This window comes from Antennarius striatus, chromosome 8 (genome assembly GCF_040054535.1).
Source record: "Antennarius striatus isolate MH-2024 chromosome 8, ASM4005453v1, whole genome shotgun sequence".
In the NCBI taxonomy this organism is placed as follows: Eukaryota; Metazoa; Chordata; class Actinopteri; order Lophiiformes; family Antennariidae; genus Antennarius; species Antennarius striatus.
The window spans coordinates 13,153,759-13,167,699 of NC_090783.1; the positions used below are offsets into that span (position 1 = coordinate 13,153,759).

General features: G+C 44.1%; 1 protein-coding gene across 1 annotated transcript in view; it reads left to right on the forward strand.

Moving 5' to 3' along the window:
- The window catches only part of sh3pxd2aa (SH3 and PX domains 2Aa), a 316,820-nt gene that overhangs the window by 264,250 nt on the left and 38,629 nt on the right, over nucleotides 1-13,941 (forward strand). The window contains exon 9 of the mRNA XM_068322019.1: nucleotides 12,019-12,102. Within this exon, the coding sequence (XP_068178120.1) occupies nucleotides 12,019-12,102 (84 nt within the window). The remainder of the gene's footprint in view (nucleotides 1-12,018; nucleotides 12,103-13,941) is intronic.

The window sequence follows — 13,941 nt, forward strand, 5'->3', positions numbered from 1 at the left end:
ACCAGAGATAGAAGCAGCAAACCTTCCCATCAACTGTGGAATCCCATCTAAGATGGAAATCAAGAAGGCCATTGCTCAACTAAAAAATGGAAAGGCGACAGGACTGGACAACATCCCAGCAGAGGCACTGAGGGCAGACATAGATGCTTCTGTAGAGATGTAACACCCACTGTTCAGGGAGATCTGGGAGAAGGGGGGAAATTCCAAAAGACTGGAAAGAAGGGTACCTGGTCAAGCTCCCCAAAAAAGGAGACCTCAGTCAGTGCCATAACTACAGGAGAATCATGTTGCTATCAGCGGCGGGGAAGATCTTCAACAGAATTATCCTGGAGCGAATAAAGAGTGCTGTAGACCCACTGCTAAGAGACCATCAAGCAGGCTTCTAGCAGAATAGATCCTGTGTTGATCAAATTACAACTCTCCGTATTATTGTTGAGCAAGCAGTTGAATGGAACTCTCCAATCTACATAGATTTCATAGATTACGAGAAGGCGTTTGATAGTGTTGATAGAAACACCCTTTGTTAACTGCTCAGACACTATGGCATCCCAGAAAAACTGGTTAACCTGATAAGGAACTCCTACGAAGGGACAGCATGCAGAGTTATCCATAGAGGTCAACTCACTCGAAGATTCTACGTGAAGACTGGAGTCAGACAGGGCTGCCTACTGTCTCCTTTCCTCTTCCTCATTGATTGATTGGATAATGAAGGTCACAACAACACATAAGAGAAACTGAATCCAATGGACAATTACATCACAGCTCGATGACCTAGACTTTGCGGATGACATTGCTCTGCTCCGACATACCCAAAAGCAGATGCAAGAGAAGACAAGAGTGTTGGCAGACACCTCATCAAAAATTGGCCTCACCATCCATAAAGGAAAAACAAAAATCCTCAAGGTTAACACAACACACGGAGACCCAGTGACACTGGAGGGAACAGCACTCGAGGAAGTGAAAGCCTTTACATACCTAGGCAGTGTTATCGATAGTCAGGGAGGCACAGAGGCAGATGTCAAGGCAAGAATAGGTAAGGCAAGAGCTACTTTCACCCAACTGAAGACTTTAAGGAGTTCGAAACAAATCAGCCAACAGACAAAGCTCAGTCTATTCAACTCAAACGTCAAGTCAGTACTATTGTATGGATCATGGAGTCATGGAGGACAACAAAGGCAACAACAATTAAGGTGCAAAAATTCATCAACAGCTGCCTAAGGAGGATCCTGGGGATCCGTTGACCAGATACCATCAGCAACAAGGACCTTTGGGAGAGAGCCAACCTACCGCCAGTAGAAGAGGAGATCAAGAGGAGAAGGTGGGGATGGATTGGACACACACTCAGGAAGCCCAATAACAGCATCACACAACAAGCCCTTAGATGGAACCCACAAGGCACGAGAAAGAGAGGGAGGCCAAAGAACACCTGGCTTAGGGACCTTGAGACTGACATGAAGCAGCGTGGACTGACGTGGAAGCAGCTAGAATGGAAGGCCCAGGATAGAGGACTCTGGTAGACTGTGGTCAACGGCCTATGCTCCATAAAGGAGCGATAGGTGTAATGCAATGCATGATAGGTTCCGGTCTGTTGAGGTTCGATGACCGTCCTGAAAATTACTGGGCCTGGAAAGAACCCTTTCACAGTTCTACTGTGGACTTAAACCTGACAGCAAGGGAGGAGCTGGATTTGCTGTGAAAATGACTTGGGCCATCTGAACATGCAAAGAGAATAAGGGCAGTTCACATCTATGATGTAGTAGCAGGTGTGATTACGTTAAGGTTGGAAGACTGCTATGGGTCGCCTGAAGCTATAAAAAAGGCACTGCGCAAGAAGTGGATGAGTTTCCAAGAATATCAAATCGAGAAAATCAAAGACTGAAAGAGCTGGCAGATCTTCTCTTGGAGCACGAAGCGGCCAGGGCGGATGGATTATTTCCTGGTCTTAATTACTTGGACACGTCCTGTGGCATTACTCCAATTGTCCAGAAGCTTCCATATTTCATGCATGACAAATGGATCTCTAAAGCATCCTTTTACAAAGAAACATATCACACATCATATCCACTTTTCTCCTTCTTTGCCAAGTTTTTTTTGTGATCAAACCAAAATATTCAACGATCCAAGCTTTATTCCACTCACAGGTGGTTCGGTCATGGGAAAGGTGGAGCAGTGCTTTAAACACAGCATGAAAAGACCTGTTACTTTATCAGTAAATCTTTGGATGAGAGGAAAGCATAACTTGAAGAAAATAATTTGTTTTAGGTGTATCAACCAGCCACCAAGCTAAAGACTGTGGGAAAAACGTTCAGTGCAGAGAATGCAAGAGATACAGCCATCCTACAGCATTACACCTAGTCATGAGATTTCAGTTATCCAGTGCTTTGGATGACAGATCTCTGCAACCACAATATCAAGGCAGGGAGCAAAACGAAGGAATCCCTCAAACTGTCACATCAAAATGCACCGATATCTGTGAGCCTACAGTCAAGTCAAGATCATGCTCTCGTCAGGGTGTATCCAGCATGTGGGGAGAAAGAGTCAAGTTAAAGCTTATGTCGTTCTTAATGAACAGAACAATAAGTCCCTGGCAAAATCAGAAGTTTTTTTTTAACTCTTTGGTGTCACAGAGGGCACAGCACCGTACATCATGAAGACCTGCTCAGGAATCATTGAAACCACAGGGCGGCGAGCTAGCAACTTCATCGTGGAGTCTCTAGATGGAAAAATTTGCATTATACTCCCCACTCTGATCAAATGTGACTTGCTCCCAGATGGCGAGTCAGAAATCTCTACACTTGAGATTCCCAGACACTATTAACATCACAAGTGGGTTGTGGAAAAGATCCCAGCTCTCGAACCCTCTGCATCCATCCTCATCCTACTTGGCCGAGACCTGCCACAGGCACACAAAGTTCGAGAACAATCTAATGGTCCCCATAATGCCTCCTACGCCCAGCATCTCGACTTGGGCTGGGTTATCGTGGGAGAGGTTTGTGTTGGAAGAGTCCACAAATCAGATCATGCTAACGGCTACCGGACTAATGTGCTGAGTAATGGACATATATGCCTGTTTGACCCTTATACTAAAAGTATTCACATCAAAGAGAAGCGAGAAACACCAGTGCATTGTCTCACTCTCCAAAGGCTAACGTGCCGAAAGACATGCTTGATGAGTAAGACAGCCTTGGTAAAGGAGTCTTCCAGCGAACACAACAATGATAAAATTACTATGTCTGAGGAGGACAAAGCCATCCATCCATCCATCTTCCACCTCTTATCCGGAATTGGGTCACGGGTTAGTAGCTTCAACAGGGAGCCCCAAACCTCCCTTTCCCTGGCCACATTCACCAGCTCTGACTAAGGGATCCCATGGCGTTCCCAGGCCAGTGTTGAGATATAATCCCTCCACCTGGTTCTGGGTCTGCCCCTGAGGGCTCCTCCCAGCTGGACATGCCAGGAACACCTCCTTAGGGAGGCGCACTGGAGGCATCCGCACCAGATGCCAAAACCACCTCAGCTAACTCCTTTTGACGCGAAGGAGCAGTGACTCTACTCTCAGCCCCTCACAAATATCAATGTTTCTCACCCTATCTCTAAGGGAGACACTGGCAATCTTCCTCACAAAACCCATTTACACCGCTTGTATCCGCGATCTTGTTCTTTCGGTCATGACCCATGGCTCATTACCATAGGTGAGGGTAAGAACGATTGAATGGTAGATGGAGGGCTTTGCCTCTTGGTCTAGCTCCCTCTTTGTGGCAACAGTGCGGTAAAGCAACTGCAATACCGCTCCTGCTGCCCCAATTCTCTGTCCAATCTCACTTTCCATTGTTCCCTCAGTTGTGAACAAGACCCCAAAATACCTACACTCCTTCGCTTGTGGAAGGACCTTATTCCCCACTCAGAGAAGGCAATCCACTGGCTTCCTGCTAAGGACCGTGGACTCAAATTTGGAGGTGCTGATCCTCATCCCAGCCGCTTCACACTCTAATGCAAACCGGACCAGTGAGCGCTACAGGTCACAGGCCGATGGTAATCTCTCCAAGGAACCATCACCTTATCGTGGTGGAGAGGTTTGTGTGCCTTAAGGATCCTGCGAGCTATGTTGTCAGGATTATTGTACTCCTGGTAGGGTCACCCAAGGAAAACAGGTCTCAGGTGAAGGGCCAGACAAAGAATGGTTCAGAAGACCCCATGAGAAACCGAAAAGGGAAAAATGTGATCCTGCTCGGAAGAAGCCCAGGGCCCACGTCTTGAGCCAGGCCTGGATGGAGGGCCCGTCAGCGAGTGCCTGGTGACTGGATTTGCCAGGGGGCCCAACATGGTAACGTGGATTTTTCCCAACCCTGTGGACCGACCACCCGCAGGGCAGATTGATGGGATCAGCTGTGCTGCCATATGGGTGGCAGTGATGACAGGGGGTCACGACGGACCAGACCCATGTGGCAGAAGCTGGCTTTGGGGACATAGAATGTCACACCACTGTCAGGGAAGGAGCCGGAGCGTGTGTTGGAGGTGGAGCATTACCAGTTGGATCTAGTGGGGCTTGCCTCCATGCACAGCCTCAGTTCTGGGACCAAACTCCTGGATAGGGGTTGGACAAAGCCTTTTCTGGAAATAATGGACAGGGAGGTCTTAATGGATGACTCCAACAGTTGGGAGGCACCCCTACCCTTCAGAGAGCGTTAGTGTACACTCCGCAACAACAGAACCCAAGCAGTTAAGCGCCTTGCAAAGTCTGCACAGAGCGGGACGTTAACCCAGAACCGGCTTGCTGTGCGGCAACAGGGCTATCCACCATGCCGCCTTGTTTAATGAATACTGTTTGTAATTGTTTTTTTTTTGTTGCAATTTTTTGGCGTTTCACTTGGTTATTTGTTTCTTCAGTAATCCAGCAAACACTGCCATCATAGGACCCTTCACAGAATGGTTGTACGTTCAAAATTAAACATGCTGTTATTTGTAGTTCATGAAACAGTAAAGCATCACATCTGACTTTTTTTTTTTTTCCAATTGTAATTTTGTATGTTGTTGAAAATAATGTTTACCGGAACAAATTGCAAATGTGGTCAGTGGACAGATTTAAACTTTTAATCTTGTCATTTGTGATCACACTTCCTTCAAAATATGTTAACTAAATATCAAGTGACCGTGTTAGAATGCCGTGGATTTCTACATAGCTAAGCAGTTACTATCCTCTAAATTAATTATTTAGAGAAAATTACTTGTTAATCATTCGTCTCAGAAGTATTTCACCCCAAACATAAGTTTTTCAGTTTTTTTTCACCAAATATTTTCAAGCTGTAGAGGGCAGCAAACGCAGAAATTTTTAAAGTGCCATAAATCAAATGTGTTACTATGTGTAGTTCACTACCATGTGCAACACTGCAATGCTCTGACTGACTTGCAGTTCTGAAATAATTAGCTTTTTTTAAAGCGTAATTTTTTCTGAATGAGCATGTGCGTACTTATAAGTTTTTACAAAACAATCATCAGCTTGGTGATTCATATATATTCATGTATATACGTAAAATGTGTGTGTGTGTGTGTGTGTGTGTATATATATATATAATATATATATACAGTATATGTGTGTGTGTGAGTGTGTGTGTGAATTTGTATATACATATTATATACATACACTTAGAATCTACTTCTCGTCTCAGATAAAATTTCTACATGCTAAAAATTAATAGCGCTTACCTCAGAGTTTAAACAAATGGTTTATTGTAGAGTGGTCTGAGTTGAATACGGAATACGAGATCTTGGGTTCCTGCTTCGGTCACTCTGTCGCAATCACGAAACGGGAACCCCCAACAATAGATCAGGCTGCTTATATTGTTGATGCCAAATCAACAATATAAGCAGAAAATCCCCATCTAACACCATATTTAGTGTTTCCTACTCTAACTAACTACATGATTGGCTTAGCAGCTTCACACAATCTTGTAAAGACAAAAGGTGGATAGTTGTAAAAAGGTGAAAGGTTGATACTGTCCCCCAGAATTGAGGACTCCATGAGTTTGTCAATCCTGAATTGTTTGTCAATCCTGAATTGTATTTTGTATTTTAGTACATGAGCACATATACCCTTCAATGCATATATGCTGTGTGTGTGTGTGTGTGTGTGTGTGTGTGTGTGTGTGTGTGTGTGTGTGTGTGTGTGTGTGTGTGTGTGTGTATACATCAAGTGCGGCATATACCAATGGGGATGCACTATCACCACTGCTGTTCTGAATAGGCCTGAACCCCCTCAGTCACATCATCACAAAGAGTGGCTACGGATACCGATTCCGAACTGTGACAACAATCAGTCATCTCCTCTGGCATACAGCTTGATGGATGACATCAATATGTATGCCAGGAATGAGCGAGAAATTGACTCACTGATCCACACCACCAGGACCTACAGTGACAACATAGGGATGTCATTCGGAATAGACAAGGGCCGGATGGTATCATGAAGAGGCAAGATGATCAGAACTGAAGGGGTTGACCTACCAGGGGGCAGGATAGAAGACAATCAAGGACAGCTACAAATACCTTGGAATCCCACAGGCTAATGGCAATCACGAGGAGGCCGCAAGGAAGTCATCCACAGGCAAATACCTCCAGAGAGTAAGGCACGTCCTGAGAAGTCAGCTGAATGATAAGAACAAGGTCCGAGCCATCAACATGTATGCACTGCCAGTCATCAGATACCCTGCTGGGATCATAAGCTGGCCAAAGGAGGAGATAGAAGTCATATATATTAAGACTAGAACCTTTATTTATCCAGGTGAGTCCCATTGAGATTACAGATCTCTTTTGCAAGGGAGCCCTGGCCAAGACGGCAGCAGCACCAGTTACAGTTACATACAGCATTTAAAAAAAACAAAAACAGATATATTATAAAACATACATTAACAGGGATAAATCATCAATGTCTAAGAAGGAAAGCAGTTATAGACTCCAATGGAATCTGCCTCCTTCACCAAATTTTTAAAATCCCTGATCGGGATCAGCTTTTGAAGCTGTATTTCAGACTGCAATTGATTCCAGGCTGCAGGAGCAGAAAACATAAAAGCCTGTTTGCCAAGTTCAGTGCGAACCTTAGGGCAATAAAAGGATGTCATTGGAGCGCAGACAATAGTTACTAGTTTTTAAATAAAATATACCCACAAAGGTAAGAGGGGAACAGACCAAAGATAGACATATAAATAAAATTGTACCAATGTAAGCATTGAGCAGGGGCATGCATATACAGCAGATCACCATAATCAAGCAAAGGGAGGAACGTAGCCTCAACCAAATTTTTCCTGGCAGCATAGGAAAAACAGAATTTTATTCTAAAATAGAAACCTAGTTTAAGCTTAAGCTTCTTTAGTTTCTACATGTGGTCTAAAAGTTAAATGTTCATCAAATACAATACCTAGGTACTTGTATTGTGTCACAAGGTCATTATGACTGCCTTGCAGGGTTTTAATGGTAGGAAGATAAGCTGCTCTCATCCTGGCGTTAGAAAACAGCATCATTTTAGTTTTTGAGGCATTCAACACAAGCTTTAAGCCAAGCAGGCGTAGTTGAATAGTATCAAAAGCAGCCTGCAAATACTTGAGAGATTGAGCAAGGGTAGCACCACTGCAGTAAATGACAGTATCGTCAGCATAAAAATGAACCTGTGAATATGGAATGTTATCACCCAGGTTATTAACATAACTAGTAAATAAAAGTGGACCCAGGACAGAACCCTGGGTGACCCCTGATGTGACATGTAATTCACTAGAGAGAATATTATCATATTTAACACATTTAACACACAGAGTTCTCTCAGAGAGGTAATTTTCAAACCAGCCAACAGCGTGCTCGGACAGCCCAATGTTGAGCAGCCGTTGCTTCAGGATGAGGTGGTCAACAGTGTCGAAGGCCTTTGAAAGATCAATGAAAAGAGCAACACAAAATTTCTTATTATCCAATGCCACAATTATATCATTGACAACATTTAAGGATGCCATGATGGTACTATGTTGTTTTCTGAATCCAGACTGGTACGAGGATAGAGTGTTATTAGCATTCAGAAGTCCTTCAATTGATTACTTACCAACTTTTCAAGAACCTTCGACAGAGCAGATAGATTGGAAATAGGTCTGTAGTTGTTGAGTGAAGTAGGTTCCACTCCTTTTCAAAGTGGTAGTACATGGGCAGATTTCCACATTTTTGGGATGACATTTTGAGTGAGAGTGAGGTTAAAAATGCTTGTTAAAGGTTTTGCAATAAAATCAGCTGCAAGTTTTAAACAATATGGTTCCAAATTGTCTGGACCTGCAGGTTTTTTAGTGTCCAGCGAGAGGAGAGCTCTACGAAATTCATCCACAGAAAAAGGAACAAAATGGAAGGACTGACCATTTAAAAAATAAACTCATCTGTAATATCCGAGGAAGGCGAGTGTTTTAAGGGTGGGGACTGGTTGAACAGAGAACCTGAGGCAATGAAATGCTCATTAAAACATTTGAGCATGACAGACCTTTCAGAGATAGATCCTTTGTCCTTAATAATTGCAAGGGGGAAATTCATTACGAATAACAGTAGCTGAAATGGATCTAATAATTTTCCAGAATTTTCTAGGGTTATTATCAGTTGTTGCAGACAAATAAAATTCAGATTTGGCTCGTCTAATAAATGAAGTAAAACAATTGCGTAGTTGCCTAAAATGAAGCCAATCTGCCTCTGTTCCTGTTTTTCTAGCCTTTGCCCAAGCCTGATTTCTCTCACGGAGTAACTTTGTAAGGTCAGGGGAGAACCAAGCATTATCTCGACGTTTTACTCTAAACCTCCTTACACGTGCATGTTTATTTACAATTTGTGAGAACCAATCATAAAAAAAGTTTCCAAGCATTTTCAACGTCATCAACAGGATCATTTTTTCCCAATCATAATAAAATAATTCATGTAAAAAATCTTGGTCAGAAAATTGCGTCATATCACGTTTGATAATAAAACAGGGCTTGCACTTGGGAATTTTGGCCATTCTAATTGCAGCAATTACTCAATGGTCGCTCACATCACTTGCAAAGACACCAGTCTCAGAGTACTTGTGGGGGGCATTTGTTAAAAAATAAGTCAATTAAAGTGGATTTCTCTGGATGCTTGGGGTTAGGGTGTGTAGGGCTCTCGATGATTTGAGTAAGATTCAGAGAGCTACAGAAGTCTCTAAAATCATTGGATATAGGCTTTAGCCAATCCCAATTTAGATCACCTGTCAGAATGATCTCACTGTACTGCAATTGTGATAGTAACTGCGACAGTGTTGGGAGAGCTCCATCAACTGCTGATGAAGGTCTATAGCACCCAACTACAGTAATATTACACCCTTTCGAAACCACAATATTTAGGGCAAGGAACTCCAATTGTTTACTGACAGATTTAGAGTGCACAACATTAACAGGAAATTTGGTCTTTACAAAAATGGCTACCCCGCCCCCTCTCTTGGGGCGATCAGTTCGACAGACATTATACCCATCAATAGAGATGGCTTTATCCACAATAGATTTAGTGAGCCAGGTTTCCGATAGAACAATAATGTCCGCATCAGTTGATTTAGCCCAGATATGTAACATATCAATTTTACAAAGGACACTATGAATGTTCAGATGGATAATACCCAAACCAGACCTACACTTAAAATCGGCTGGGGTATTACAAGTCTTAATATCAGCATCAACTGGGCCGGGCTTGGGCTGTATGTTATTGGAGATTAACAATAACAGAACAATGAAGTATCTCTGCCTTGTAACCCTAGAGGGAGATTCATTATTAAAATGTACTATATTTACAAACTCAACAAGATAATTCTCAGAAAGCACAAAACAACTTTTCAGAAAGGAGAGGCACAAAAGGCGAAGCAACTCAAAGGAATTTAAAGGAGTCGCATGAGATTCATTATTAAAATGTACTATATTTACAAACTCAACAAGATAATTCTCAGAAAGCACAAAACAACTTTTCAGAAAGGAGAGGCACAAAAGGCGAAGCAACTCAAAGGAATTTAAAGGAGTCGCATGAAAAAGTCTCAGCATATGTCCATGCAATGAGGCAAGGTACAAGTATGTGCGTTTGGCACAACCGGTGAAGAGTGTTCTTCCTCTGGTACACATCTCCAATGATAAAAAGTTGATTCATATCTCCAAAGCAAAGGCAAAATAAACAACACAAGAAAGAATTTCATTGTCAGTATTGCAGAGCAGAGCCGAAAGGAGGAGGAAATTTATCGACTTAGCCAGTCAACAAACAGGCAGGCAGAGGCAGAGGCCCAGGCTGTAGCTAACAGGAGAGGCCCGGGCTGTAGCTCGCAGTAGAGGCCCGGGCTGTAGCTCGCAGGACAGGCCCGGGCTGTGGCTCGCAGTAGAGGCCTGGGCTGTAGCTCGCAGGAGAGGCCCAGGCTGTGGCTCGCAGTAGAGGCCCGGGCTGTAGCTCGCAGGAGAGACCCGGGCTGTAGCTCGCAGGAGAGGCCCGGGCTATAACTCGCAGTAGAGGCTTGGGCTGTAGCTCCCAGGAGAGGCCCAGTCGATGGAGGCTAGCTGCTGCAGGGCTGGTGGAGGCTAGCTGCTGCTTTTCGCCGCCGCCACTGACCACGGCCCTGATTCACAGTCGAAAGCTCCTCACCATGCATGGAGGGTTTCACCCCAAGTCCAGCATCCTGAGGGTGTACACTAAGCGGAAAGAGGGTGGCCGAGGACTAGTGAGCATTAGGGCCACTGTCCAGGATGAGACATCAAAAATCCAAGAGTACATCAGGAAGATGGCCCCAACAGATGAACTGCTCAGTGAATGCCTTAGACAGCAGAAACCTGAGGAGGAAGAGGAGGAGATGACATGGAGGGACAAGCCCCTACACGGCATGTACCACCGTCAGATGGAGGAAGTGGCTGATATCAAGAAGACCTAACAATGGCTGAATAAAGCTGGACTGACAGACAGCACAGAGGCACTGATCATGGCAGCACAAGAACAGGCCCTACGTACAAGAGCAATAGAGGCCAATATCTACCACAGTAGACAAAAGGTGCAGGCTATGTAAAGAAGCCCCAGAGTCAGTCCAGCATGTGGGAGCAGGGTGTAAGATGCTCGCCAGCTCAGCATACATGGAAAGGCACAACCAAGTAGCTGTGATAGTGTACGGGAACATCTGTACCCAGTATGGACTAGAAGTACCCAAATCCCAATGGGACATACCACCAAAGGTGGCTGAGAATGACAAGGCGAAGATCCTGTGGGACTTCAGCTTCCAGACTGAAAAACAGCTGCTAGCTAACAAAGCGGACATATTGGTGGTGGACAAAGGGCAGAAGAGAGCAGTGGTGATAGATGTGGTGATCCCAGCTGACGCCAACATCAGGAAGAGGAACACAAAAAGATTGAGAAGTATCAAGGGTTGAAAGAACAGCTGGAACATTTGTGGAAGATCAAGATATGTGGTCCCCGTGGTAGTCGGAGCAGCTGGGGCAGTGACCCCCAAACTGGAAGAGTGGCTCCAGCAGATTCCAGGAACAACATCTGAAGCCTCAGTCAAGAAGAGCGCAGTCCTAGGAACAGCTAAAATACTGCGCAGAACTGTCAGACTCCCAGGCCTCAAGCTCTGAGCTTGAGGATGACACACAGATACCACCCTACAAGGGTGTATCTCCGACACTCACAGAATGTCCCTCTCACTCACAAGGGTGAGAGGGACATTTTTTTTTCATATATATTATATATATATACACAGTATACACACACACACACTCAGACACATGTAGTAGAGTACTGCAGAGGTCACTGCACTAAAGTTATAAGCTCATCTGAGTAAATTTGTGCAACATGAAAGTTAGTCTCCTGGTTTGGTACTTGACATGCAGAGTTTATTGTCTACTTGACATTATCTTCTTGTTTAATACTGTAATAATGTCTCTTTTGTTCCATTGTCCATTAATGTGCAATACACTTTGTATACTTACTCTAAGTTTGCCATTTTTTTTTTCCCTCTTGGATGTTCATCATTAGTCACTAAGAGACGAAAGGCCCATCTGAAGAGGCTGGACCGCCGCTGGACCCTTGGGGGTCTAGTTAACCGTCAGCAAAGCAGAGGTGAACACATACACATAATTAACTGTTTACATAGAGTATTTGGGTCTGTGCATACATGCAAGCCTTAACACAAAAAATTCAGAAGCTCCCATTGCTTTCTGTTTCTACAGCTGGACAGAAACCAGCTTATACATGTGGACATAGACTTGCAGTGTAGAATTGCAGGGATATACTGTACTGTATACTGTATATATGCATTCTTGGATGACATTAGTTTCACACAGTGATGATTTGTACACAGTTTATCATGCTTTACTGACATTAGTGACGGTCAGCCGGCAGCAGAGGTTGTCAGTTAGCTTTCCAGCACATTCAAATGAGCAAAATTGTTTTTCATTCATTGTTGATACCTTATACCATGAGTGTTGGAACTATGACAAGAAAAGGTAGAGAGTTGGTTGACATGATGCAGAGGATCAAGGTAGATATAGTGTGTGTCCAAGAGACCAGGTGGAAAGGTAGCAAGGCTAGAAGTTTAGGAGCAGGGTTCAAGTTGTTATATCATGGTGTAGATAGGAAGAGAAATGGAGTAGGAGTTATCTTGAAGGAGGAGTTTGTTAGGAATGTCCTGGCGGTAAAAAAAAGTGTCGGATAGAGTGATGAGTCTGAAGCTAGAAATAGAAGGTGTGATGTTCAATGTTGTAAGTGGGTATCCTCCACAGGTAGGATGTGAGCTGGAAGAGAATGAGAAATTCTGGTTGGACTTTGATGAAGTGATGCAGAGCATGCCTAGAAGTGAGAGAGTTGTCATTGGTGCAGACTTCAATGGACATGTTGGTGCAGATAACAGAGGTGATGAGGAAGTGATGGGCAGGTTTGGTAACCAGGAGAGGAATGCAGAAGGACAGATGGTAGTTGACTTTGCAAAAAGGATGGACATGGCTGTAGTGAATACTTTCTTCCAGAAGAAGCAGGAACATAGGGTGACCTATAAGAGTGGCGGTAGGAGCACACAGGTAGACTACATCTTGTGTAGACGGTGTAACCTGAAAGAGATCAGTGACTGCAAAGCAGTGGTAGGTGAGAGTGTAGCCAAACAGCATAGGATGGTGGTGTGTAGGATGACTCTGGTGGTGAGGAAGATCAAGAGGGCAAAGGCAGAGCAGAAGACGAAATGGTGGAAGCTGAAAAAGGAAGAATGTTGCATGACTTTTAGGAAGGAGTTAAGACAGGCTCTGGGTGGCCAGGAGGTGCTTCCAGATGACTGGAAAACTACATCAAATGTGACCAGGGAGACAGGTAGGACAGTACTTGGTGTGTCATCTGGAAGAAAAGTGGATAAGGAGACTTGGTGGTGGAATGAGGAGGTACAGGAGTGTATACAGAGAAATAGGTTAGCTAAGAGGAAGCGGGACACTGAGAGGACTGAGGAGAGTAGACAGGAGTACAGGGAGATGCAGCGTAAGGTGAAGGTAGAGGTAGCAAAGGCCAAACAAGAAGTTTATGATGATTTGTATGCTAGGTTGGACAGTAAAGATGGAGAGACTGATCTATACCGGTTGGCAAGACAGAGATAGAGATGGGAAGGACGTGCAGCAGGTTAGGGTGATTAAGGATAGGGATGGAAATCTATTGACAGGTGCCAGTAGTGTGATGGAAAGATGGAAAAAGTACTTTGAAGAGTTGATAAACATGGAAAATGAGAGAGAACAAAAACTAGAAGAGGTGACTGTTGTGGACCAGGACATAGCAAAGATTAGTCAGGATGAAGTGAGGAGGGCACTGAAGAGGATGAAGAGTGGAAAGGCAGTCGGTCCTGATGATATACCTGTGGAGGTTTGGAAGTGTCAAAGAAATGTGGCAGTAGATTTTCTGACTGGGCTTTTCTACAGGATCTTA